At 50.0% G+C, this 27,493-nt stretch overlaps 1 protein-coding gene across 2 annotated transcripts; it reads right to left on the minus strand.

Annotated features, from left to right (window-relative positions):
- Positions 1–1,002: 1,002 nt before the first annotated feature.
- Positions 1,003–26,815, minus strand: CIMAP2 (ciliary microtubule associated protein 2). 2 transcript variants are annotated; one of them, XM_066269094.1, is made up of 10 exons: positions 26,726–26,815; positions 23,652–23,739; positions 23,030–23,194; positions 16,884–17,021; positions 16,591–16,734; positions 14,663–14,824; positions 13,535–13,660; positions 11,399–11,532; positions 7,091–7,161; positions 1,003–2,587 (listed from the first exon to the last, which is right to left on the minus strand). In XM_066269094.1, the coding sequence occupies exons 2-10, from the start codon at positions 23,652–23,654 to the stop codon at positions 2,376–2,378; spliced, it is 1,155 nt and encodes a 384-aa protein (XP_066125191.1). In that variant the 5' UTR covers positions 23,655–23,739; positions 26,726–26,815; the 3' UTR covers positions 1,003–2,375. The 2 variants fall into 2 exon arrangements, with proteins under 2 accessions (XP_066125191.1, XP_066125190.1); XM_066269093.1 differs by lacking the exons at positions 7,091–7,161; positions 26,726–26,815 and adding exons at positions 22,747–22,869; positions 25,024–25,073 and having other exon boundaries at positions 2,463–2,587.
- Between the last annotated feature and the right edge of the window lie 678 nt (positions 26,816–27,493).

Here is a 27,493-nt window from a genome sequence, read left to right on the forward strand (position 1 = left end):
ACGTGGCTGAGAACATTTCTTTATGGTCTTTGTATAGATCTGTGCTTTCCTTTCTTGGGTAAATACCCAGGAGAGGAATGGCTGGATCATATGGTAGATGTGTAGTTAACTTATTAACTTGCCAAATTATCTTCCCAAAAGGGTTGTACCAGCCTAACCAGGCAGTGGCGCAGTGGATAGAGCGTTGGACTGGGATGCAGAGGACCCAGGTTCAAGACCCCGAGGTCGCCAGCTTGAGCACTGGCTCATGTGGTTTGAGCAAAGCTCACCAGCTTCGACCCAAGGTCGCTGGCTTGAGCAAGGGGTTACTTGGTCTGCCAAAGGCCTGCGGTCAAGGCACATATGAGAAAGCAGTCAATGAACAACTAAGGTGTCGCAATGAAAAACTAATGATTGATGCTTCTCATCTCTCTTCGTTCCTGTCTATCTCTATCCCTCTTTCTGGCTCTCTCTGGCTCTGTAAAAAAAAAAAAAAAAAAAAAAAAAGACAAAAGGGTTGTATCATTTTACATTCCCACCTACAGGGTATGAGACGTTCAGCAGTTCTACATCCTCACCAGCTCCGGGTCTGGTCAGTCTTTTTAATTTTAGCCATCCTAATAGGTGGGTAATGCTATCTCATTGTGGTTTTAATTAGCATTTCCTTAATGACTAACATGTGAATTCTGAATGTAAGTCTTTTATCAGACATATGACTGACAAATATTGTCTTTGGATAGTCTTTCCATTCTTTTAATACTGCCTTTAAAATAACAAAAGTGTTTCATTTCAATTAAATCCAATTTAACAAATTGTTAAATAGTTAAACATTTCAATAAGTAGTTAAATTGATATCTAAGAATTATTTGCCGAACACAAAGTTCAAATATTTTTCTCTTATGTTTTCTTCCAGAAGTTTTATAGTTTAGATTTTACATTTAGATTTGTGATCCATTTTGAATTAATTTTTGTATATGACACAAGTTTGATCATAGTTTTTAAATAATTATTTTATTTCTTTTTTGTATATTGATATCCAATAGTTCTAGCACTATTTGTTGAAAAGACTATTCTTTTCCCACTGGATTGTCTTTGCACCTTTACTGAAATGCAGTTGTCCGTATGTGTTTGTGTTTGAGTTCTCTTTTCTGTTCCTATAATCTATCTATCTTGATACAAATTCCACACTGTGGAATAAAGTAATGTTAGTTCTCCAGCTTTATTCCTCTTTTTCAAATTTGTTTGGTTATTTTATGTCTTTTGTATTACCCTGTATAAGTTTTAGGATCAGTTTTTCAACTAAAAAAAGAAATTGGGATTCTGATTGGTATTGCTTTGAATCCATCTTAACACTATTTGATTCATGAACATGGTATATCTCTCCCTTATTTAGATCTTTAATTTCTCTCAGCAGCATTTTATAGTTTTTAAGTGTACAGAGCTTATACTTTTGTCAAATTTAAACCTACGTATTTCATAGCTTTGATGCTATTATGAGTGGTATTTTCAATTTTTGATTGTTTATTTTTAGTATATAGAAATAGTTGCTTTTGGTATGTTAATCTTATTTCCTGAAAGCTTGCTAAACTGCCTTATTAAATCTAGTTTGTGTCTAGTTTGGCTTAGTTTTCTGAGGATTTTTACATAGATGACATGTTGCCTATGAATAAAAACAGTTTTACTTCTTCCAAAACAGTCATTTTGACACGACTGAGAAATAAACTGCTTTCTGTAACACGCTCAGGCTCTGAAGGAACTATTGGAAGTATTTTTTTTTTATCATTATGTGTATTTTGTGGCTGAGGCTGTGGTGTCCCATTCTCCTTTTCTCTTAAGGACAACAGTCTCCTGCCATCCCACCCAATCTCTCACTGACAAAAAACAAAACAAAAAACAAAAACAAAAAAATACCCCAGCTAAGACATTATGATGAATGCCCAGAGACTCAGCTTTGTGCTAGAGTGGTGTGCCCATGAGGCATGACTCCAGGGGTGAAACTTATGTGCCCAATGGCTGCATATTGCCTGCATGTTAGCAGCCTCTTCATAGCACAGAGGCCCTGCTGAGCTTCCAGAAACATCCTGGGGTGGAGACGGAATACTCCTAGCGGGGACCTAGAGCGGCCTTATGACATATGCCACTCTCTCCCACCCGTTTTGGATTTTAATGAACAAGGAGTCAAAGACTTTGGTTTTAGAATAGAAGGGATCCCAAAAGTGTCCACCACATTTTACCCCTTTAATTGATCTGCTGTCTGGTTCCTATGTTCCTGTTACTGACTGATTTGAATTCTCAGGATAACTGATCTCTCATATCAAAAAATATCTGGCTCCCGATGTTCCAGCAGACATTGTGAGCCCCAGGAAGATGTCTCTAGTAAAAGTGACCCCACCACATCACCACATCTCTTCTAGGCATTCCTGTGTGTCCTTTCTCCAAGACCCCCTCCATTCCCTCCTGCACCCTCCCACCCCCAGATTTGTCTTCAGTCCTTTTGGCCGTCCGGTCACCACAGGCTTTCCTTCATATGCAGCTTTAAGGAGTAGGATCTGAATTGTGATCCACGGTTGGAGGGCACCTCCCCTTAGTAAAAGGTGTGAGCCTTTCCCTTTAAAAAGAGAAAAATAGAAAATGGAACTGGTCCCTTGGAAGGGAGTGAGCCCCCCACCCCTGGAAGGCACCCACAGGTATGAACAGGTTGGTTGTGGTTCCCAGGAGATCCTACACTCGGTGAAAAGCCAACATTGATGACTTCCCAAGCTCTCCCATTAAAACAGGCTGGTCCTAAGGAGGAGATCCCTCTACTTCACACCAAGTTCAGTTCACCAGGGCCCCCACGTTGCTTTACCAGAACTTCAAATATAAAATCCTAGCACCTGAAAGATCATTTAGCCCAAACCTGAGAGGGGGTGCTAAGGGCCATGGAGAGAAGGGAACTTGCCTGAGATCACCCTGATGTGAAGAGTTACCCAGACTCCGGACCATTTCATCAATTAATGCAAACTCACCCTTTAACGAATATCCACTGAGCACCTTCTATGCATACCAGCTAGATGCTGGGCCAGAGAACAGAGAAGTTCTGTTTAGTGGGGACCACAAGCATATGAATAAATACTACAATAGAATGGGAAAAGTACTCCAAGCAGGGAATTCACAAGAGGCTGAGAATGAAGAGACACTATCTGGAAAGATCAGGGAAGCCTCATATTTAAGCAGAGTTGCAGAAGATGAACAGAAATTTTCCACACAGAGACTAGAAGGATGTTCTAATAATAGATCACAGTGTGGCCAAAGGCTGTAAAGCAGAAGGGTGAAAAGCAAAGGGAGGCCTGGCTGGAGCACAGAGAGCCCATGTCCACATGGCCAGAGGTGGCCAGATGGGATAAAGAAAAACCTGGCCATAAGAGCCAGAAAGGTGACCAGATGGTAAACCTGGCCCACTGGTCAGCCAGCCAAATTTATAAGTGCCTGTATACACAGTTCTAAAGAATGAAAAACAAAAGCTGCCTTTCCCATGCAGTAGTTAAATCCCAGGCTGCCTAGCTAGAAGCCCATAACCCTACAGCTTAGCAGGAAGAAGCAGGTGAGATAAGGGAGTGAGGGGTGAGAAAGACTAGCTATAACTACACATTCCAGAAGGAGACTTCACAACTCTCCCACAGATGCCCTCCCTTGCCTGCCTCAAGGCAGCAACGCTTCAAAGACATGTTGTGTTCTGTCAATCCACAGCCTCCTCCAAACCTGGCCAGGGAGGAGAGGCTGAAGCACAGGGTCGGAGTCAGAGCCCTGGCTCCTGGTCCCTGCCATATCTCTGTTTGGCTGCAGGACCTGCGCCAGTAGCATCACCCCAACCTCTCCAAGCCTCACTTACTCAAGTGCAAAATGGGGGCGGGAGCTCTGACAGTCACTCTATAGCAGTCTACAGCCCATGGACTTCCTACACTTTCTCATTCTCAGCTGTGCACACTGGACGGTGATCACTACCCTGGAGCCAAGGCAAGGATTAACAATAGCATGTCAGCCATTGTGAGGGTCCTATGAGAATGCCTCCATTCACTTAGTCTCCATTCAGTTTTTTGTTTTGTTTTGTTTTGCAAGATAGAGCAGGCAGAAAGGGAGAGAGATGAGAAGCATCAACTCATAATTGCAGTACCTTAGTTGTTCATTGATTGCTTCCCATATGTACTTTGACCAGGAGGCTCCAGCCGCACCAGTGACCCCTTGCTCAAGCCATTGACCCCTTGCTCAAGCCAGTGATCTTGGGCTTCAAACCAGCAACCCTTGGGCTCAAGACAGTGACCATGGGGTCACGCGCTCAAGCTGGATGAGCCCACACTCAAGCTGGTGACCTTGGGGTTTCGAGTCTGGGACCTCAGTGTTCTATCCACTGCACCACCACCGGTCAGGCTCCATTTGTTTTTTGTTTGTTTGTTTGTTTTCTTAAGGGAGAGGAGGGGAGATAGACAGACTCCTGCATACGCCTTGACCAGGATCCACCCGGCAACTCTGTCTGGAGCTGATGCTCGAATTAACTGGGCTATTCTTAGCATCGGGGGCCGAGAAGGGGGAGAGAAGCAAATAGTCGCTTCCCTTGTGTTTCCTGACTGGGGATTGAACCAGGGATGTCTGCACGCCAGGCCAACGCTCTATCCACTGAACAACACAACCAGGGCGGATTCCATTTGTTTTTACTCCTGCTTTACTTTTAATTTATTTTTATTTTTTAAAAAAACTTCTAGAGTAGAATATTGTATCTTTTGATTTCAGTTTTTCTTGTTTGGTATTAAAAGCATTTAAAGCTATGAATGTTCCTCTAATGAATGCTTTTTAACAATGTTACATAGGTTTGATACAGAGTTTTCATTGCAATTAATTTATTTAAAATATGTCATTTCAAACTTGACTTTTCTTTTAGATCCAAAAGCTATTGAATAAAGTATTTTCTAATTTCCAAGTACTTGGTTTTGGTGGCTATCCTTTTATTGTTAAGCTCTTGTTTTATTGTACTATGTTTAAACATTTTTAATCTTAAATTTTCTAAGAAGGATGTTTCTAATTTAGGTATTTTATTTACTTTATTTATTTACTTACTTATTTGAGAGAGAGAGAGAAAGAGGAGGAAGAAGTGGGAAGCATCAACTCATAGTAGTTCCTACATGTGTCTTGACCAGGCAAGCCCGGGGTTTCAAACAGGCAACCTCAGATTCCAGGTTGACATTTTATTCACTGTACCACCACAGGTCAGGCTTTAATTTAGACATTTTAAATGAGATTTTATTGGAGGATCAACTTTTATAACTGTTCCATGAGTATCTGAAAATAATGGGAATAGAATACACCCATCCAAATCTTCCAATTAACTATTTGTCCTCATCTTATTTCTATTAAGAATTCCCATTATGATTGTAAGAGTTTGTCATTGTTTTTTGGGTATGTAAAAGTTAGGGTATTGTAACTTCTTTTGGATTTTATTGTTTATCATGATTAAAATCCTGAAGTAGCTTTGTCCCATGTAATATTTTTGCCTTGAATTCTACACTGCTTGGTGTTTGTATTACCACTTTTTCTTTTTGATTACATTTATTTGGTCTATCTTTTTTTTGGTGTATGACAGAGACAGAGAGAGGGACAGATAGGAACAGACAGGAAGGGAGAGAGAAGAGAAGCATCAATTTTTCATTGTGGCACCTTAGTCATTCATTGATTGCTTTCTCATATGTGCCTTGACCAGGGGGCTAAGCAGAGCAAGTGACCCCTTGCTCAAGCCAGCAACCTTGGGCTTCAAGCTGTGAGCCCATGCTTAAGCCAGATTTGTGCCTTGACCGAGCCAATGACCCCTTGCTCAAGCCAGTGACCTTGGGCTTCAAGCCAACAACCTTTGCACTCAAGCCAGTGACCTTAGGATCATGTCAATGGTCCCACACTCAAGCCGGTGACTTCGGGGTTTTGAACCTGGGTCCTCCGCATCCCAGTCTGACGCTCTATCCACTGCTCCACTACAAAAACTCTTAGAGATTAAAATATGAAACCAGAAATGAGAACTTGGTAAAAGAATAAGAGAACATTTCTGGTCACCTGAAAACAATCAGCATTTCAGAAGTGCCGGGGCTGCCTGACCAGTCGGGGCACAGTGGATAGAGCATCGGCCTGGAATGCTGTGGTCCCCAGTTCCTTTTCTTCTTCTCAGTTAAGCTTTCTATTTGTTGTGGCTGTGATATCAGAGAAAACTATTTATATTCTTAACTGCATTTGCCTCCTTAGCTTTAGTTTTAAAATGAACTTCCTTGGATTTCTTTAGGTAAACACATATATCATTACAAATTGTAATGATATTGCTCTTTCTTACCAATGTTTATATTTCTTATTTATTATTCTTGTTTTATTGCGTTTCCTAGAACCTCCAGAACACTGTTGAATACTGACAGTGATACAAGCCTCCCTATTTTGTTCTTGACCTCCTGAGAAGCTTTTAGTATTTTACTGTCATATTTAATATTTTTGGCCTCCTCTTTCAAAGCCCCCACCCTCCCTCAGGATTCAAATGCCCTCCTATTTCTCCTCCCATCTCTACCAAATCTCCATCTTAATAGAGGCATTTCCTTGGATCTCTAACAACAGAGAGTTATTTAAATTATTGTAGTTTCAGCCCTGGCCCGTTGGCTCCGTGGTGGAGCATTAGCCGGGTGTGTGGATGTCCTGAGTTTGGTTCCTGGTCAGGGCACACAGGAGAAGGAAACGACCATCTGCTTTTCCACCCCTCCCTCTCCCCCATCTCTAGCTCTCTCTCACTCTCTCTTCCCCTCCCACAGCCATGGCTCAGTTGGAGCAAGTTGGCCTCGGGCACTGAGGATGGCTCCATAGCCTTGCCTCAGGTGCTAAAATAGCTCAGTTGCTGAGCAATGAAGCAATGGCCCCAGATGGGCAGAGCATCACTGGGTAGGGGGTTGCCAGGTGGATCCTGGTTGGGGTGCATGCAGAAGTCCATCTCTCTGCCTCCCCACTTTTCACTTAAGAAAAATAAACAAACAAACAAATAAATACATAAATAAATAAAATATTATAGTTTCTTTTCCTAGATGATATGCAATTTAAGCCTCTTTAAAGAACTTACCCCTTATATTAACAAGACGGACTTCTGCCGAGGTGCAGCAGCTGCTAAGGGATGAGGCAGGTACAGCCTTCCTACAAAACAGCATCCACAGGGCAGAGCACATGTACAGGCATGATCTCCCTCAGTCCTCAAAGCAGACTCCACATGGTGGTTATTTTGTTTCCTCTTACTTTTCAGATGGAAGTCTGTCTCCAAGTAACTTGTCCCAGGTCACACAGCTAAGTGGTGGACACAGCATTCTAAGCGAGGATGCGAGGGAAATCCTGTAACTCTCACAGGCTGACTGCTAAATGCGGTAACCGTGGTTGTGGGGAAAATGGTTGCAGTTGGGCTTGCTCACTTGTTTTCGTCTGCGTAGCTGTAATGCCTGATGTAACCAAGGACATAGGACTTTGCATACTGCCTCAATGTAAACACCTTATGTAATCAAGAACACGGCTCTTGGCTGAAAGCCACTTTTGTCTAGGCAGCTCATAAGAGGCTGTGGGCATTTGCCCGAGCGATTCTTCCCCTGCCTCCACCGGGAGAAGCAACTCCTTCCCCTGCCTTGTCTCTCACACACCCAGTGAGACTAAATAAAGGGGAATGACACACACCACCCTCCGCCCTCTGGCTCCATATATGTAAACCCGCAGGACCTGGACCTCTTGCATTACAGCCGTGAAAGGAGAAATTTAGACCCAAGGGGAGGCAGATGTTGAAGGTTCTGTGGGAGTGGGGCATTCTTCCTTTCCTTAGGTGAGGACACAGTATGTAGCATAGGCTCTGCTGACAGGATGGCTGAGGAGAGGTGCCCCTTCAGGAATCAGGGCATGACACTCTTCCTGGCACCTCCCAAATCCTCACGAGGGCATCTGTGTATGGAATGGACCCTGCTCTGGGCCGGGAAGGACTGGATTCTAGTCACAGCTATCACTCACCAGCTGTGTGACCTTGAGCAAGTTGCTTGCTCCTTTCCCTGGTCCTATAAAACACCTGTGAAAGAAGGTGAACTACCTTGGCTAGAAAGGGGAAGAAACCACTTCTGTCCACTGTGTTCCATATGGCTTACGATTAAACAGTCGAAAAGATATGCATTTATCTCTATTTATTCTACTTCTGCCTGCAATGCACTAAAAGAACTAGACAGAAATTTTTTTTTCCTAAAAATAGACAAATAAGAAAGGGGGAGGAGGTATCAGGGGACAAAGGCATTAATACGGTTTTGGGAATGGGCAAGCGGGGGGGGGGGCATTCACAGAGCAGAGAGGGTGGGGGACAAGTGCCTGCAGTGGGAGAGCCAGTGAGAAGCTTGCTAGCTCTAGCCAACCCCCCCCCGGGGGGGCAGGAATTGGAGGCACCAGTATCTCGAAATGCAGGTGCAAGATGACAGCTGAAAATGGAAAGTCAGACACACTCCCCTTCACACTCCTCACCCACCCGACAAGAGCGTGCAGGTTTATATTCAGAGAGTCTCCAGAGTGGGGAGGCCCACAGTGGAAGGTAGGCAGCCAGGCACCAGTGAGAAGAGAGGGAGCAGGTAGAATCCATATACTGATTAAGACCCCAGCCTCCTTGGCCCTGGCTGGTTGGCTCAGCGGTAGAGTGTCGGCCTGGCGTGCAGGGGACCCGGGTTCGATTCCCGGCCAGGGCACACAGGAGAAGCGCCCATCTGCTTCTCCATCCCCACCCCCTCCTTCCTCTCTGTCTCTCTCTTCCCCTCCCGCAGCCGAGGCTCCATTGGAGCAAAGATGGCCCGGGCGCTGGGGATGGCTCCTTGGCCTCTGCCCCAGGCGCTAGAGTGGCTCTGGTCGCGGCAGAGCGACACCCCAGAGGGGCAGAGCATTGCCCCCTGGTGGGCAGAGCGTCGCCTCTGGTGGGCATGCTGGGTGGATCCCGGTTGGGCGCATGCGGGAGTCTGTTTGACTGTCTCTCCCCGTTTCCAGCTTCAGAAAAAAAAAATACAAAAAAGACCCCAGCCTCCTTCCCTAAACACTAGCAACCACACTCGCTGTCACCACCCCAGATGTGGGATCCTTTTCTAGGAAAGTTGAATAAGCCCAAAGCAAACACCTAGAAACGCTGACATTGAGGGTCACCCTCTAGGACGGCCACATCTCCATCCAGTCATTCCCAGGGAAGCCACTGACTGACAAGCCCTACCCAGGTTCACAGCATGTTTTAGCACTTTCCTGCTCAGTATGAATAAAGCATGTGAAAGAAGGGGGGAAAAAACTTTGAGGATGTGGAGACAATGCCAGGAGCAAAAGGAAACTTAAGGAAAAGTCATAATCCTCAGACCAAAGAACATACTGCACACATGACACAGAGCTGGGTGCTATTAAAAGAAAAGAACACAGAAGAGCTATTGGAAATTTAAAAAGATGACAGTTTTGTAAAAGGGCAATAGTAGGGAAGGAAGATGAGGACAAAGAAAATTTGCTGGAAAGTAGGACAGAAAATGTAGAGATGGGAAATAAGGGGAAAAAAGAAAAGGACAGCATCAAACCAGAACATCTAACATTCATTTGAAGAGAAGAGAGAGAAAACAGAGGAGGAAATCATCAAAGACAAAAACGTAAAACTTTTCCCAGAATAGAAGGTTCTGAGCTTTCAGAAGGAAGGAACCCACTAAGTATCCAAAACAATATATGAAAGTAGACTCACACTAAGACCCAATGTCATGAGGCCTGACCAGGCAGTCACAGTGGATAGTGCAGGGGTCGGGAACCTTTCTGGTTGAAAGAGCCATGAACGCCACATATTTTTAAATGTAATTCCATGAGAGCCATACAATGACCCATGTACGTTACCCATTATCTAATAAAAATTTGGTGTTGTCCTGGAGGACAGCTGTGATTGGCTCCAGCCACCCACAACCATGAATAGGAGCGATAGGAAATGAATGGATTGTAATACATGAGAATGTTTTATATTTTTAACGTTATTTTTTTTTAATTAAAGATTTGTCTGGGAGCCAGATGCAGCCATCAAAAGAGCCATATCTGGCTCACGAGCCATAGATTCCCGACCCCTGGGATAAAGCATTGGCCTGGAACACTGAGGACCCAAGTCTGAAACCCCCAAGGTCACTGGCTTGAGCGCAGGCTCATCCAGCCTTGTGCAAGAGGTCGCCAGCTTGAGTGTGGGGTCATAGACATGACCCCATGGTCGCTGGCTTGAAGCCCAGGGTCACTGGCTTGGAGCCCCCCAGTCAAGGTATGAGAAAGCAATCAATGAACTAAGGTGCCGCAACAAAGAGAGATGCATCTCATCTCTCTCCTTTCCTGTCTGTGTCTCTTGCTTAAAAAAAAAAAAGACCCAATGTCATCAAATTTTAGAACACAAGGGGCAAAGAGAAGATTCTAAAGAGGCTCAGAGAGGAAGAGGCAGGTGCATACAAAGGACAGAAAACCAGAATGACACTGAATTCTCAGCAACCATGCCTGAAACTCAAAAGCAACGGAGCAAAGCCGTCAAAATTCCAACGAAAAATGATCTCCAACTTAAAGTTTTATTTCCAACCAAACTACTGATCAGTTGCACAGGTAAGAAAACATTTTGTTTCCCAGGAATGCAGTCTATCAAAAACATTACTGCCCATCACCTTGCCTAAGGTAGCCACCAAATCAAGGGAGTAAATCAAGGAGGAAGACACAGGACTATTTAGATAAAAATGAACAGTTAAAAGCTGGTTCTCCCTGAGCAATCTGATCCCCAGAACCTGGTCCTCATGCCCTCACCAGGATTTCCAACAACAAAATGACCAGCTCTAAAGTGCATGCTTATCCACATCTTTGCATTTCTGAAAGAGAACACACTGTAATTGATGGCCTCTTTGGTCAATAAAATACGGCAGCCACTAACATTTGCAGGCTGTTTCACAGCTAGCCATGGTTTTTATGTACTTTTTCTTTTGGCTTCACAACACCTTCCTGAAATGAGTTTTACCCACCCTTCTTCTGAACACCAAGAAACTGAGATTCCATCGGGTGAAGCCTTGTAAGGCAGAGCCCCAGACTGGGTGGGTTGTGGGTGGAGGCGTTAGCGTTGTTGAGTTCCTGTTCCTTTTCACAGCTTTAGATAGAGCGCCTCAGTTGGGTCTCTACAGTCCTCCTCTACAGCTGGGGAAAATGAGGCTCAGAGAGGTCAAAGCAACATGCCCCCGCCTCACAAAGCCAGTAAGCAGAGCCACAGCTGTTTGGCTGGCACTAGGGGCAGCAGCCACGCTCCCGCAGGAACCAAGCGTGAGGTGGAGAAGGGCCCCGCCCACCCAGAGTGAGTCCTTCCAGGCCCTGGCCCCTCTGCTGGAGCTCCAGCCACACTCACTGCATGAATCTGTCCCGGTCCAGGTCTGAGAGGTAGCGCTTGGATCCGCTCAAGAACAGGGACCGATATCGCTGCCGATGGTCCTTTGTCTCCATCGGCCAGGTGTTGAAGTAGTAACCCACACCCACAGGGTTCTGTACCAGTGAGAAGAGGCGAGACGTTAGCAAGCTGGCTGCCTGGCCTGGAGACTTTATCTCAGGCCTCCTCCCCTCCCCAAGGCTCCTCCCTATTCTGTCATGGGTTGAATTGTGTCCCCCAAAAAGGTATGTGGAAATCCTAACCCTCAACATCTCAAAGTGTGATCTTACTTGGAAATACTGTAGTTGCAGATGCAATTAGTTAAGATGAAGTCATACTGGAGTAGGGTGGGCTCTTAATCCAATGTAACTAACTGGTCTCCTTACATGAGAAGAGATGGGGAGTAGGGGCCGGGGGGAGGAGAGACGGCCATACAACACGGAGGCAGAGATGGGAGTGATGCATTTACAAGCCAGGAATTACCAGGATTGCTGGCGGCCACCAGCTCGGAGCAGACCAGGAAGGAGTCTCCCAGCAGGTTTCAGAGGGAGCACAGCCCTGCTGACACCTTGATTTCAGACTTCCTGACTCCAAAACCACAAGATCCTGTTGTTTAAACCATCTTGTTTGTGGTGCTTTGTTATGGCAGCCCTGGGGAATTAATATGCAATCCCCTCCCCCAAACCTGGGTTGGTCATAGATACAAGAGGCACTAAAGGTTCAGAGAGGAGATGCACCCTGCCCAGAGCGACTAGTGAGGCCAGAAGAGCATCAGGACAGGAGCCCTACCGTCTGTGGAACAGGGGTACCCAGGGTGAGCTAGGAACCAAACACTAGTCCAGTGTGAAGCTGGACTTGCTGCCAACATGCAAAGAGGCCTGTCTGGTGGGAGCAGGCCCCCAGCCCGTGTGCAGGCAGAGGGGCTTCCTGTCCTGGGGGCGGGGCGAGCTCAGCCTCCAAACCGGAACTGGGGCCTCTCTTCAGCCCCTCCCACCCTCCCACTGTGGCCAGCCCTGTGGTAGCAGCATGGTCATTTGGCTCTTTTTAAGAAAAATGTTTTAAATTGATTTTAGCATGAGAGGAACGGAGAGAGAGAGAGAGAGAGAGACAGGAATGTCAATCCCTTCCTGCATGTGCACTGACTGTTGATCAAAGTGGCAACCTCTGCACTTTGGAACGATGCTCTAACCAACTGAGCTATCTGGCCAAGGCTGTTTGGCTCTTTTTAAAACATCTTGATGGGGTGTCCGAGGGAGACACTCTTCCAGGAGATGCAGGCTGGAGGTGAGAAAAGGAAGGATGTGAGGGACTGACCAGCTGGCTCTCATGAGAACGGGGGGGGGGGGGGGGTGTCGTGTGGGCACACCGGGGACCCAGCCATCACTCAGGGAGGGGAGGAGATGGGGAGGTGGAACGCTGGCATGCTGCTCTCCTTGGGGTGGAGCTCAGGTGTGGGGTGGGCATTTGGCCGTGGGAATACAATAAGAAGACAAGTAAGTTACAAGCAAGATGTTCCCAGAGAAACCAGCAGGGGCCTTAAAAATATACAGCTGTTCAAAACTGGGCAAAACTAACCTGTGCTACTAGAAGTCAGGACAGGGAAGATTATATCACATGTGGGGCTGGCCACCTCAGGAGGTGGGGGAGGGAGCACAAGGGGTCCTTGCTCAACCAGAGATGAGAAATGGGCCAGCTCCACCAGCTGCCCCTGAGACCTCAAGACAAACACAAGGAGAGAAAGGAGAGAGCATTCTCCTGGAAAAGTAAGAGAAGGAGCCGGTTCTGGGCGATGTCCCGCAGCCCAGTGGTTCTCAGGCGCGGTCCCTGGAATAGCAGTATCGGCATCACTTGGGAACTGGTTAGAAACGTAAATTCCCAGGCCAGACTTCTGAATCAGATGCTCCACAGTGGGGCCCAGCGACCTGTGTTTTAATAAGCCCTGCGAGGTGATGCTAACACCTGCTCAAGTTTGGAAACCAGTGCCTCAGAGAAATGAAGGCAGGAGTGGGTGTCAGGCCCTGGGGGAGGTCGAGGGGGAATCTGGCCCACTCAGAGCATCAGTTCCCAGGGGGCAAGGAGGGTTTGGGGCTGCTCATGGCCCCGTGCCAACTCACTCACCCAGATCCCCTGAAGCATCTGGCAGGCCCTTAAGTCCGCCCGCTTGGAGGACTGCAGGAATGGTGGCTGGTTGGTTCGTCTGAATTTCTTCTCTGGAGGAAGCCACATGCCGGGGCCAGAGGTGGCCTAGGCGAAAGGAAAGAAGGCTGAAAGCTGAGGAAGGCTGGCAGCGGTCAGGGCCAGGGCAGGTGCGGGCTCCCTGACAACCCTGGGCCTTCGGTGGGAGGCACTTAGCCACCCCCCACCTCACTGGGAGCCCATCCTTCAGGGGTGGAGGGCCCTATGGTGCCTTCATGATCAATGCCCCTGCACTAACCTCCACTCACGAGCCTGACACCTCTTTCCAGGCTCCCAAGGGCCCTCAGGCCTGGCAGGGTCCAGAGAGATGCCCAGCTGCCAGCCGAGGGCAGAAGCCACTCAGATTTTGGAGCTAGATGAGTTGGGTTCCAATCTGTTCCTTCTCGTCCTTGCTAGGGGAGCCTGGGCGAATCCCTTCCTATCTCTGGGGCTCAAGTTTCCTTTTGTGAAATGCAAATAGTAACCCCTCCATGTGGGGAGATGCTGGAAGGTGCCTGGCCCGGCACAGGAAATGGTGGTACCCATTCTCCTTCCCCAGACCCCACTCCTTCCCAAACTGTTAGCAGTTCTCTCAGAAGGGGGCAGACCCTACTGGGGGAGCAGCTAAAGGCAGGGGCCTACTCGGATGACAGCCTGCTGGCCCCGCAGCGGGGCCCAAGACTCCCCTCGCTGGAACAGGGGTGCAGTCCTCTGTCAGAGTAGAGCCCTGACTCGCTCTGCCTGACCCAGTGCCCTGCCCCCCGTTCTCTCTCTAGGGAAGAAAGGCACAAGATGGAGATGAATGCTGGCTGGGCACTTTTGGGGACTAGACTCCAGCCCTTAACCTCATTTAATTCTCACAGCCACCTGGTTATGCTCCTGCTTAGATCAAGTCTGCAAAACAAGGCTCAGAGAATGAGAGGGACTCACGCAGCGTGGCTGATAAGTGCAAGACCAGGACTGGGAACCAGGGGGTGGGACACCAAGGCTGAACTTTCCACCGGAAAGAGCTATCCACTCCACCCCAGCCCCAAGGAGGGGAAGGAAGGCAGGCCCTGGGGGGACACTGACTAGTTTTCGGGGAAACTGGCTGAGGGTAGACCAGTAAATCCTCTCTGTAGGGGTTGGGGGATTGCGGGAAAGTTTCGAGAACACCCCATGCTTCTTATTCGGATATGAGTTCAGTTCATCCACGAAGCTCTTGAAATTCACCAGTTCCCTGGGCTTTTTTTTCTGAGAAACAGAGAGAGGGAAAAAGGTGATCTGGTATGCCAGGAAAACCAAGGGTGCCCTTTCTGGACCCTCCCCAGCAACCAGAGAAAAGCAAGTGGCCACACAATGAGCTATCCCTCCCCATCTACCTGAGGGTACCCTGCAGCCAGGCCTGCCCAGGGCAGGTGAGAAGCCGCCCTCAGAAGCCGCACCAGCCCCGCACGGTTAGTCTGACAGTCTTTGGCTCCCCCACCTACGTGCCACATTCTACAACCCAGCTGAGGTTTTCCCATTTCTTCTTCCACTCAATTCATGAACATTTACTGAGTCAGGCACAGTTCTAAGCAGGATGGTAGTCTAAATATTTAAAAACCAGTGTGATGGGGAAACACAGGACTTGTAGAGCAGTGAAACTACTCTGTCTGATACTACAATGGTGGGTACATGTCATTATACATTTGTCCAAACCCACAAAGTGTACAACACCCAGACTGAAGCCAACGTAACCAGTGGACTTTGGGTGATATCAATGCAGGTTCATCAACAGAACAAATCAATACAACAGATGCACCACTCGGGAGCGAGAGGATGACGGTGGAGGAGGCTGTGCATGTAAGGGGGACGGGACATGGGAACTCTACTTTCTGCTCAGTTTTGCTGTGAACCTAAACTAAAAATAATCTATTATGTTTTAGATAGCAAAAAAATATACAGCTCACAAAAATTCGGGGATATCTTATAGTCTCATATTCATTTTGAAATATCCCCCAATTTTTGTGAGCAGTATATTATGTGGCATGAGTACTACATTTAGCATGGGCACTGACCTCAGGGCCTGAGGAGGGAGGGCCCCAATGTCCCTGCTGTGCTGGGCAGGACCACCATAGTAACTGGTCTGGAAAGGCCCCGGGGAGCTGGCACCAGGTGAGAGAGATCAGTTCAGTGGCTATTTACCAACCGGTCCAAAAGTAGGCAACGCCCCCCCACCCTCCCCTCTTCCCTGCTGACGCCCTTCACCACAGCACTCAACACCGCTAACACTCTGTTATTGTTACTCAGGACTGTGTTTCCTTTTCCATTAGAATGTAAACTCCAAAGGGACAGGCTTCCCAGCACTTAGACTATTATTACCTGGTCTAAACATACACACAGAGTGAATGCATAGTGGAGACTAAAAAAAAGGTACTTACACAAATACTTAAGTCCAGTTGCTATGAGCACAAAGAAAGCAAAGCATCAAGTACTACGGGTCACATAACAGGAACTTGATGGGTGCAGGAAAGGGAGGATGGAGCTAAAATTCTACCTCCGCTTCCCCTCCCCACCCTCCGGACCTCTGCCTCATTAACAGCTCGCCACTAACCCAGCCAGCTTAGCTAGGTCTGTGATGCCTGGGAAGGGAGTGCTGAACAGCAGGACACCCAGACCTGAGCTGTCAAGGTCCCGGCGGGCTTTGTGGCCAGTCTCCCATCCAGTCCTGGCATTGTGGCCATCTGCACTGCCTCTGTAGTTCATGCCAGTGCAGAGGAGAGAAAACTGGAGAGTGAAATCACAAAGACATGCCAGAGTTCAAATCCAGCTCTGCGCCTCACCAGCGGGGTGGCCGGCCTGTTTCTTCGTCTAACACAGGGAGCCGTATCCCGCCCTTGCTGTAAGGGTGAAGTGAACAGGAAGTGGGAAGGGTCCTGCATGGTGCCTGGCACACAGGGTGGTGTTTCCAGTGGCGGTAAATGAGGCCTGTTATCCTTTTGGGGAACGCACCCCCCAAACCCTACCTGGGCACACACCTGCACAGAGTAATGTCCATACGGTTGGGGCTTGCTTCGGTCACCAGAGAAAATGTCATAGGGGCCGCGGGTGCCTGTGGTTCGTTCCAGGATTGCCTCTGTGCCACTTTTGAAGGAGTAGGTGCATGGTGCCAGACCACTGCCCTAGAACAGAGCACAGAGGGCCAGCCCTGAGTGAGGGCTGCTGAAGCTGGCCCATCGCCCCCTCGGAGTCTCAGGCTCCCATCTGCTCCGGCAGTCTGCTCCCAGGACTGCACAGAACGCAACCGGGCCTGGCCAGGTGAGAGAGATACCTGAGGAGCCCTGGGTGGCAGCCTGCTGCTCATCCTGCACATGAGGCCCTCGGAGTGAGACCGGTTCCAGGCCATCTCCTCCAGCTTCGTGTATGGGTTGCCCTTTTCCCCATAGTTTCCAGGGCCTGGATAGTAGTTCTGTGGGGGGAGGGAGGGACAGGAAGGCCATCAGTCCTCACACCTCAGGAAGAGATGCCCCGAGAGGGGAATGGGATTTTCAGGGACCCTGCGTGTCAACCACCCCCCAACACACAGCACTGTTGCCCTGCTGGCCTCCACCACGGATCAGACCTTCAATTCCAAGCTCAGACTCTTCACTGGGGCCCTGCTGCCTGTTGACTTATCTCTCACAGCTCCTCTCCTACATCCCTACTTCAGCCCAAGTGGTCCTGGCTGGTCCCCAAACACAGGCCATTCTGCAACCTTCTTGCCTTTGCTTACTTGTGCAGTAGCCACTCAAAATGCCCCTTCCTGCCTTCTTTGCCTTGAAAAATTCTTCTAACCCTGAAGAGCCAACCCAAATGTCCTCTCTCCTGGGGATGAGGCCCTCCCCTAGCACCCCAGACAGTCGCTTGCTTTGGTGTCCTTGGAAATTCCACCCATGTCATAACCTTGCGTTTGCACAAGTGGGTTTCATGTTGAGCTGTAAACTGTGACCTGGAAGGACCTGAAAGGACCTGAAAGGAACTGAAAGGACCTGGAGTCCTGGGTTCGAATTCCGACTCTGCTCCTTCCTAGCTGAGTGACGATAGTTGTCACTTGCTCCTTCTGGGACCTAGGGTCCTCTTCTGTAACATGAGACGGCAATACTTTCTTCCAGGGTAAAGAGAATGAAACTTTTAAATGCCTATAAAGCCTCCTGCACAGCGCCCAGGCCATAGTGGACACTGACACACGATAAGTCCAGGTGGGGACCGTTGTCTTGGAGGTGGGGAAGAGGTAAGAAAGGCTGAGTATTACTGCTAGAAGGCTGGAACGACCATCTGGGACCTTGACTGCCAAGGTTGGAAATATATGCTTTGTAGGTAGAGTGAGGAGAGCCACCCTGTAGTGTAGGTTGGTGGGTGAGTGGGTGGAGGTCCTTGGGCAGAGGCCCAGCAGGAATGTCTGTTGCTGCTCTGCACCTTTCAGCCACGAGGAGTCGCTGCCGCTCCACGGTGGTTCAGCCCTTTCCACCTCCCGCCGCAGAAGCGCTGCGGAAGCAGCCGGGAACCAGGCAGGGTGAGGGGGCAGGGGGCTCTGCTGGGGGACTCAGCGCTGCCGGAATCCGGATCGTTCACCCTCAGGGTAACACGACTAGACGTCGCCCCCATCAAGGACCCGGGTTTCCCGTGTGCTCAGGAGAAAAGCTGGGTCCCTGCATTATGTGTTAGGTGTTTCACAAGCCTGACACCTTGGTCCTGGAGAAAACTCAATGAGATCAAATCAGCGCCACCCTCAATGAACAGATGAGGAAACTTAGTCTCAGAGAGGCAAACCTGTGGTCAAGGTCCCACCTCCGAAAGGGGCGGCACAAGTATTCCAACTCCAGAATCCACAATCTTTCTGAGCCTCTGCTGTTTGCCAGGCATCATGCAGACAGTGGGGCGTGGGGGAGCGGTGGGGGGTGGAGGGGCAGTGAGCTCCCAGGGACCTTAAAGGTGACAATTGTAACAGGAGGGAGAGTAACCGCTGTTCCTGGAGCCCCGTGCTGGGCCCTCGGTTGGCAGAGCCTCACCCTTCCTCAGACTTCCAGGTCCAGCAGTGTGGTAACACACCTGGGCAGATGTGAAAGCCTGTGATTTGAATGGTATGTTGTTGGAGCTTTGGGGACCTAGGTAGGAGGAGTGATTAGTTCTGAAGGGGAAGAGTGTGTGGGAATAGAGGAAATGGCACTTGTAAGATTTTTTAGCTGGACTTTGAAGGTTGAGAATGGACCCAGGAGATGGGTGTGGGGTGGGGGCAGTTCCCCCAACCAAAGGGGCAAAGACAGGGAGGCCAGAACATCACCTTTGAGGCGAGCTGAGAGAGGCATGCTGGGAAGAGGGTGGGAAAGTCTCTGGAGGCCCCAGCCAGGCTAAGACCTGATTCCCAGGTGTGAGGGAGCTCCAGAAGGTACTGGCAATGTAGGAGACCAGGGAACCCACGAGGGGGCTATCTCTGGGTGGGGTGCGGCAGTGGTCTGGGCCGGGGCAGGGGCAGTAGGGATGGGGCAAGGAGGCCAGGAGGCCAGAGCACAGAACCCAGGGGCTGTGGGAAAACAAGGCGGGCTGGGATTCTGGCTCTGACAGCTGGGTGGGGCCCTTCCCCAGAAGGGCAGGCCTGGCGGAGATGCTGACAGGTGATGGGGGTGGTGCAGAATTTGAGGTGCCTAAGGGACCCTGGAGTGGGAAGTCATCTGCAGGGAGCCTGGCTGCATGAAGGAGATCACCCCAAAGAAGGGGTGGTACTCGGAAGAGGAGCCATGGAGGACGGCTGGAGACTCCAGGGCTGCAGAGCCCGCTGTCCCCAAGGCCCAGAGAGGGAGAGTGCAATGAGGGAGGGGAGGTGTCAGCACCCAGTGCCATGGGGGGTGGGGTTCAGAAACCAGAGAAGGCATTGCCTTTAGAGGGTTCAACAGCCCCATCCTCTCGGGGGAAGGAATCATGAGACCCCAATGCAGGCACCCACAGTTTTGGTGGGTGGTATTTACAGACCGGCAGTGGTGGGGGACAACAGAAGGGACTAGAGACTAAAAAGGCCATCAGGTTCCCAGCCCAGCTCTCACAGCAAGACAATGACAGAAAAGCTGGCCCTGCCCTGGCCGGGTAAGTCAGTTGGTTAGAGCATCATCCTGATACACCAAAGTTGCGGCTCAATCCTCAGTCAGGACACATACAAGCATCAACCAATGAGTGCATAAACAAGTGGGACAACAAATTAACATTTCTCTCTCTCCCCTCCACCATTCTCTCTCTCTAAAACCAATAACCAAAAGTAATTAAGCCTGACCTGTGGTGACTCAGTGGATAAAGCAATGACCTGGAATGCTGACATGGCTGGTTCAAAACCCCAGGCTTGCCTCGTCAAGGCACATACGAGAAGCAACTACTATGAGTTGATGCTTCCTGCTCCTCCCCCAACTTTGCTCTCTTTCTCTCTCCTCTATCTAAAGTCAATACATGAAATCTTAATTAAAAAAAATAATTAAGAGAAGCAGATTTTGGATGTGAACTCCTCACATCCTGCCTTTACCCCACCAGAGCAGCGACACCTCCTTGAACTTACTGTCCAGGGCTGAGCCTAGGAGAGTGACTCTGAGAAATCCTGCAGGGCCGGGGCAGATGTGGGGACCAGGGGAGAGAAGAGACAGCTAGGAGGGAGGGATACACCATGGCACTGTCACCTGCTCATCCAACCCTCACAGATGCCCCAGAGCGGTGACACAGGAAGGAAACACAGTATGTCCCCCCAACCCCTCTGCCGTCAGCTGGGCTGGGCTCTGACACTAGACCCTGTCCTCCACAAGGAGGAACAAAACCCGAGTGGGCCAAGCCTATAGGTACAGTGCAATAGTTACGTGTGGATACCTGGATTCAAATCCTGCTTCTGTCACTTAGAAGCTCTGTGACCTTGTGTGGTTACTAAAACTCTCTGTACTCTAGTTTTCTCATCTTGAAAGTGGAGACAATGATAGTGTCTACTTCATAGGGTTTTTGTGAGGATTAAATTAATTAGTACACTGAGGTCCCGGCCAGTTGGCTCAGCAGTAGAGCGTTGCCCCAGAGTGTGGAAGTACTGGGTTTGATTCCCAGTCAGGGAACACAGGAGAAGCAACCATCTGCTTCTCCACCCATGGCTTGAATGGTTCAAACAAGTTGGGCCCGGGCGCTAAGGATGACTCCAGAGCCTCACCTTAGGCACTGAAATAGCTTGGTTGCCGAGCAACAGAGCAGCAGCCCCAGATGGGCAGAGCATCGCCTGGTAGGGGGCTTGCCAGGTGGATCCTGGTCTGGCGCATGCAGGAGTCTGTCTCTGCCCCCCTATCTCTCACTTAATAATTTTAAAAAAATTAATACACTGGAGTGCTTAGAACAGTGCCTGGCAGGTGGTAAGTGCTGTGTTAAGTGTTAGCTATTACTACTCTAAATATGAAGGTTATTACTCATTTTTAAATACCTGCAGGTATCTCCTCTCTTTAAGTTGCAGTTACAGCATCTGAACCTGAAGATGCAAGTGCTTGACCCTGCACAAAGCTAAGAGTAATCTCCAGGCCTCAGAAAGGGCTTCCCAGTGGTGAGGTGTGGGAGAAAGGCCCTGGATGTGAGGTTGGACATTCCTCACTTGCAGCTGTGCAGCCTGGGGAAAGTTGCTTATCCTCCCTGAGCCTCCAGGGCCTCCTTAGGAGTGAACGTTAAAAATGAGAATGTTTTGGAGCACCTGGTACTTAGGAGGCATACATGCAGGCAGTCCACCGATACTTACCACATGCCTTCTCTGTGCCAGGCACTGCCAGGACCTGGGAATTCTGCAGTAACTAGGCAGATTTGGTCCACCCTAGAGGCTGATGTCCAGTGGGGTGTGGGAGGACACTAACCACACGATCATAATAGGGACTCTTAGGAAAGGGACATGTCATCTAGTGGGGTTTCAGGTCAGACCTTGGAGCTGAGAGCTGAGGGACAAGTAGGAGTTCCTTCGGTGAAGGGCTACTCAGGGAGGAAGGGCATTTCTGGCAACAGGAAGAGCAGGAGCAAAGCTCTGGTTGAAAGAGCATGTGCTTGTGAGAAGCAGGGAGAAGGTCAAGAGCATCCAGCACAGAGAGCGTGAGAGCTGGGGAGGGGAGGCACTCAGCGAACCGCAGTGCTCTCAGCATGGTGTGCCTTCTCTCTCGTGACCTCCCTGAGCTGGAGCCTCACTCCATGTTCCCCTACATGGGACGTTCATCCCAGCCCACACTGACACCACTGCGGCCCTCCTGCCACCCCCATCTCCACAGCCATCGCATCCCATCTAGACCGCTGCAGCCTCCAACCCTCACCCCCACAAGCAGGCTGTACCTCTGAACACGTAAGTCGGGCCTTGCCCAACAAAACCCTACACTGACCTCCCACAGCACTTGGAAGCAAAACCAGAAACCCCCACATTACCGCAAGCCCCTCGTCCTGCTCTCCCCCTCCCTCCGCCCTTGCCCACTCTCTCCGGCTGCACTGGCCTTCTGCCTGCTGCTCTGACTCAGGGCCCCCGGCTTTGCTGCTCCTGCTTGCCCAGAACGCTCTCTCGCAGATACCATCTACCTCAGTGGCTCATATCCTGCAGGTTTTGCTCAGATGTCACCTCCTCCCAGAGGCTAACCTTGACCACCCTATAAATTGCACCTCTGTCACTCTTTATGCCTTCCCTGTCTCAAGTTTCCTCATAAGCCTGATAATATATGATTTGCTTCTTTATATTGTTGTTTCTAGCACTAGGACGCCAACACCAGGACAGCAGGAATCTTGTCATCATCACTGCCGGGTCCCCAGGACCAACAGTGTATGGCATTTAGTGGGTGCTTCATCGTCATTTGCTGGCTGGCTGGCGGGCTGGATATATAGATGCAGGGGTTTGTTGTGCACCTAATGTACGCTGGGCTCTGTGCTGGGGACTCAGAGATGAACCAGACCCATCTCTGCCAGCAGGGAACTTCGGTCTAGTTGGGGGACAGACATAGGGACACACCACAGCCAGTGTGCTTGAGGCTGTGGCACTGGGAAGGTGAGGGCTGTGGGGACCCAAAGGGGAGCCTGGCCAAGCCTGGGGAGGAAATGGGGATGAGAAAGGTGCTTCCTGCACCACCCAGGCTACATGCTCTGGAGAGAGCAGAGGGTGGGAGGGCTCCCACTGCCTATCCGAGAACACCTACCCCAATGAGTCCTCGGAAGCGAACCTCCCCAGAGCTGAGCAGCCCCCGGGTGCTGCACGGTTTCTGATGCAGCTCTTCTAAGAAGTCTTTCAAGTTGTAGGAGCCAGGCCCCAGCTTTTCCTTCTGTCCCAAGAAAAGAGGGAAGGTGAACACCTTACACTTGGGGATGTCCACACGGGAAGGAGCCCGGGTAATGATGCTTAAAGAATGAGCTCTACCTGGGCCTGGGAGGAGACTGAGACCACCCTGGGAGTGGGGAAGGGCGGGGCCTAGGGAATCTCACCTGCAGCCGCTTCTCTCTCATGATGGTCTGGTATTGGAAGTGGGGCAGCTTGGTCAGCCGGGTGGCTTCCTGGGCCTTGGCCCAGCCTGTGCCCACCTCCCTCTTCAGCTTTTTCTTGCTGAAACAGGTCTCCTTGCAGCCATAGGTCCCAGGTCCTATGTGGGCCTGAGTCAGAGCACCGTCAGAGGTGGGACAGCTACACACAGTCTACCCACAGAGCAAGTCCTCGCGACGCTGCCACCCTCACCTGGGGTGGCCTGCCCCCCCGGTGGTTCCACCACCAGCACTGAGCCTGGCACCGAGGGGCATGGTGCTCAAGGTACCATCGTGAATTCCCCTGTCATTGGCCCCCTCACATTTCAGAGAGGAGTAGTAACTCATTCAAGAGCCCACAGCCAGTCAGTGCAAGAGACTGGAATGGAACCCAGGTCTCTGTAGCCCCAATTCACGCTGTTTTCTCTACAGTCCTGCCCTGGCTCTGAACCAAGCTCTGTGCTGAGGACTGAGGGCATGGAGAGGTGTATGCCTATCCCTTACACGGCTCAGCTCATCCACCATGGTGAGGACTCAGAGGGCAGAGGCCAGACCACGTGGGAGAGTAACTGAAACTGGGCAAACTCACCATGTCCACAGAATGAAGCCTGGAGTACGGGACCTCCGTGAAGGTACTACATTTCTTCTGGTCTGGATAAACAGCTGAGACATCAAACCTGGGAAGGACAGAGGTCCAGTGAGAGCCCGGCGCCTGGCACCCAGCCCTGGCACGAGCAGTTCTAGGGTGTAGGGAAGGTGACTTCGGAGCTAGCCCATGTAGGGTGAACTCCCACCTCAGGGTCCTTCCTGGTTACCTCTCCTTGGATACCACTCTCGCCTGGTCCCCTCCCCCTGCTGGGAGCCTTTACTCAAATTCCTCAGTGCAACCCCCACGTCACCTTCCAGCACTTGCCAGCTCCTCCTCCCAGATTTCTTTTCCTCCATAGCCCTTATCACTACCCGACATTTTATGTATTTTTATTTTTGTTTATTATTCACTCCAACTACCCTGTCCCCCAAGAATGCAAACCCTGATTATATTGCTGTTCTGTTTACTGCTGTATCCCCAGATGCTACAGCTGTGCCTGATACACACTAGGTGATATATATATATATATTATATACACACACACCTCAATATCATATGTATGTATGAATGAAGAAAGATGCCTGGACTGAAATCCTGCCCATCACTTTTAAGCTGAGCAACCTGCTTCGCCTCTCTGAGGCTATCACCTTGTAGGTGCTTTAAAAAAATTTTTTTTTCTTTTTCTTTTTTTTGGCCTGACCAGGCAGTGGCACAGTGGATAGAGCATCAGACTGAGACGCAGGGGATCAGGTTCAAAACCCCAAGGTGGCCAGCTTGAGCACGGGGTCACTGGCTTGAGTGTGGGATCATAGACATGACCCCATGGTCGCTGGCTTGAGCCCAAATGTTACTGACTTGAAGCCCAAGATTGCTGGCTTGAGCGAGGGGTCACTCACTCTGCTGTAGCCCCCTGGTCAAGGAACATATGAGAAAGCAATCAATGAACAATTAAGAAGACAAGGGAGCTGCAATGAAAAATTGATGCTTCTCATCTCTCTCCCTTCCTGTCTGTCTGTCCCTCTCTCTGTATCTCTCTCTCACAAAAAAAAATTTTTTTTTAAGATTTTATTTATTTACTTTAGAGAGAGAGGGAGCGAAAAGCTCCTTCAGTAGCTGTCTCACTCTAGTTGTTCATTGACTGCTTCTCTTATGTGCTTTGACCAGACAAGCTCAGGGTTTTGAACCAGCAACCTTAGCACTCCCAGCAGAGGCTCTATCCACTGTGCCAGCAGTGGATGGCGCTGAAATGGTTTTAAGTAACAATAACGGCGATAAAAGGACTCTGGGCACGGAAGTGCAGCAGGCCTGAGGAGGAGAGAGCGCCCAGCCCCCTCGCACAGGTCCCTCTCCCGCCGGCCCGGCCCAGCCCCACCTGTGGCTCTGCACCCCGAACGGCGCCCCGGTGAACCACTTCACCGCCATGGCGCTCGCTCGCGGCCGCCCTCAGCAGCGAGGTCCTTTGAGGGCTGGGCCTCCACCCCTTCTCGCGGGACCCCTGCCGGAAGACTTCCGCGCACCGCTAGTCTCCAGTCCGCTGGCCTCTGCCGCTGCCACAGCAACCGGGCTTTGAGATTTGTGATTAGCCAGAGAGCTGTGGCCGCGTCGCTGCCGACGTGGCGCCCCCGCCGGCCTGCGCTGCCCCCTGACCTTTTCATTCCGCTAAGCACGTTTTCACCAGCTACCTTGCCAGAGCTTCCTCCCAGAACCCCGCAGATTTAATGGTCCCTCATGGTGGTTAATATGGATGCCACTGGTCAGGTGTTAGAGTCACTTGCTGAGGAATGGGTTCTGATTTCTTACTTTATCCCTAGGCTCGACCATGAGCCAGGTAGAGCACAGCTCAGGAAATGCCTTTTTTTTTTTTCCTAGCGAGAGAGGGAGGAAGAAGGGGAAGGGGAGAGAGAGAGAGTGAGAAACAGACAGGAAGGGAGAGATGAGAAGCATCAACTCATGATTGTGACATCTTAGTTGTTCATTGATTGCTTTCTTATATGTCTTGGGGTGTGTGTGTGTGTGTGTGTGTGTGTGTGTGTGTGTGTGTGTTGGGGAGGGGGCTCCAGCGAGCCAGTGACCCTTGCTCAAGTCAGTGACCCTGTGCTCAAGCCAGCGAACATGGGATCCTATCTATGATCCCACGCTCAAGCCGATGAGTCTGGGCTCAAGCCCACAACCTCAGGGTTTTGAACCTGGGTCCTCAGCATCCCAGGCCAATGCTCTATCCACTGGGCCACTGCATTGTCAGGCAGAACATGCCTCTTAATATTCCCCTTATGCTCATGGGAACATTGAGACCCATAGAAGCCTCAACCTGGGCAAAGAGGGCACCTGGTTCCTTCTCCCTTTGGGGAGCGAAGGAGAGCCAGAGGAAAGGGCATGAGTAAGGCTGCAGAGAGGGACAGAAAGGTTACAAGGATGGAGTCAGGACTCATCTTCTTTCAGAAATCCCCCCCCCTCTCTCTAGGAAGCGTGGGACCCACATGAGGTCCTAGCCCTGAGAGTCTAGTGGGGGAAACAATGATCACAAGTTTGGCCAGGCCTATGAGAGAGGAAGGCCTCTGACCCAGCCCTTGGGTGGGTAGATCAGGGAAGGCTTCCTGGAGAACTCCAAACTCATCATTGACATATATGCATGACCTGCTAGGTAAAGAAAGGAGTTGAAAATATATGCTCCCAACAGAAGATGGCCAGCTCTCTTTCTTCCTCTTACCTATCTGTCATAGCAGGGAGCCACAGCCCATTTACAGTGACAGGACTTAACGGTAAGTCAGAAATAGGATTTTCTCTGCATCTAACCCATGGTGGATTACTGGGACAGTTCTTCCAGGCCCCACCCAATGCCTTTCTGACATCCCAGACATCCTAATATAGCATTTAAATGGACGCCCAGCACGGCCATGAAGCTCAGGCATCAGGTCAGGCAGGCACATAGCATGGCTGGTGGAGTGTCCACCCTGCACTGCTGAGCTGAACATGTACAGAACAGACCCCCGGGTCACCCAAGCACAGACCCTGCCCATTCCCAACTCTGCTACCTTGGGCAAGCCATTTCCTTTTCTGTTTCTCAACTTTCTTACCTGTAAAATAAAGCTAATAATCTCTGTCTCTCCAGATAGCTGTGAGGATTAAACAGGCTAATTTAGGTATGCTTCTGGCATGTGGCTCAGTAAAAGGTCACTATCCGCCCTTAGAAAGGGGCCTTCAGAAGGTCCAGGGCAGAAACTGTGTCTCTTTCACTCCTGGTGCAGTACCTGGCACATAGTAAATGCTCAGTAAATATTTGTTGAAGACAAGTGAACAAATAAATTAACAAAGTCCAATTTCCCAAAAGTACAAAAATATTCAGAGACTCATGTTTGAATCCTGGCCCTTCTGCTTCCTAGCTGCTGGCCCTGGTCAAGTTGCCCTGGCTAAGGTTCAGTTTTCTGGTGTGATATGGACATATGACTGCAGCCTCCTGGAGAAGCTGTGTTGGGGGTGTCAGTGTGGTTTGGCTGTGTACACTACCAAGTCCTGTGCATAGGAATCCTTGAAACCAGCCCTGACCTGCTCAGGTATTCTCAGTGTGGCCCAGACTGCCTGGACCTGCTTCTGTCCCAGCCTGAGTCTCTTGGCTATAGGACTCATGGAGGAGTGACCACAGGATATAGGCCAAGGTCCACAGGGATGGGAGTCCTGGTTCCTGGCTGCCAGACAGACCAGAGCAGGCCAGGTTGAGTCAGCTGTGCAGCAAGGCAGCCTGCCCTGGTTAGCCCACAGCTTCCCCATCACAGCAACTCACCCTTTCTCTCTTGTAGGTACTGCTGCAACCTCTCCCCTACCCCCATTATACAGAAGAGGAAACT

The sequence above is a fragment of the Saccopteryx bilineata genome, chromosome 3, assembly GCF_036850765.1.
Source record: "Saccopteryx bilineata isolate mSacBil1 chromosome 3, mSacBil1_pri_phased_curated, whole genome shotgun sequence".
In the NCBI taxonomy this organism is placed as follows: domain Eukaryota; kingdom Metazoa; phylum Chordata; class Mammalia; order Chiroptera; family Emballonuridae; genus Saccopteryx; species Saccopteryx bilineata.

Excerpts from the sequence above, each read along its gene's own strand:
- CIMAP2 (XM_066269093.1), bottom strand. The coding sequence starts at position 25,073 with ATGGCGGTGAAGTGGTTCACCGGGGCGCCGTTCGGGGTGCAGAGCCAC. Across the intron at positions 22,870-23,029 it reads TGAGAGAGAAGCGGCTGCAG|AAGGAAAAGCTGGGGCCTGG; the intron begins GTGAGATTCCCT and ends TTCTTGGGACAG. Across the intron at positions 17,022-22,746 it reads GCTTCCGAGGACTCATTGGG|AACTACTATCCAGGCCCTGG; the intron begins GTAGGTGTTCTC and ends CTCCCCCCACAG.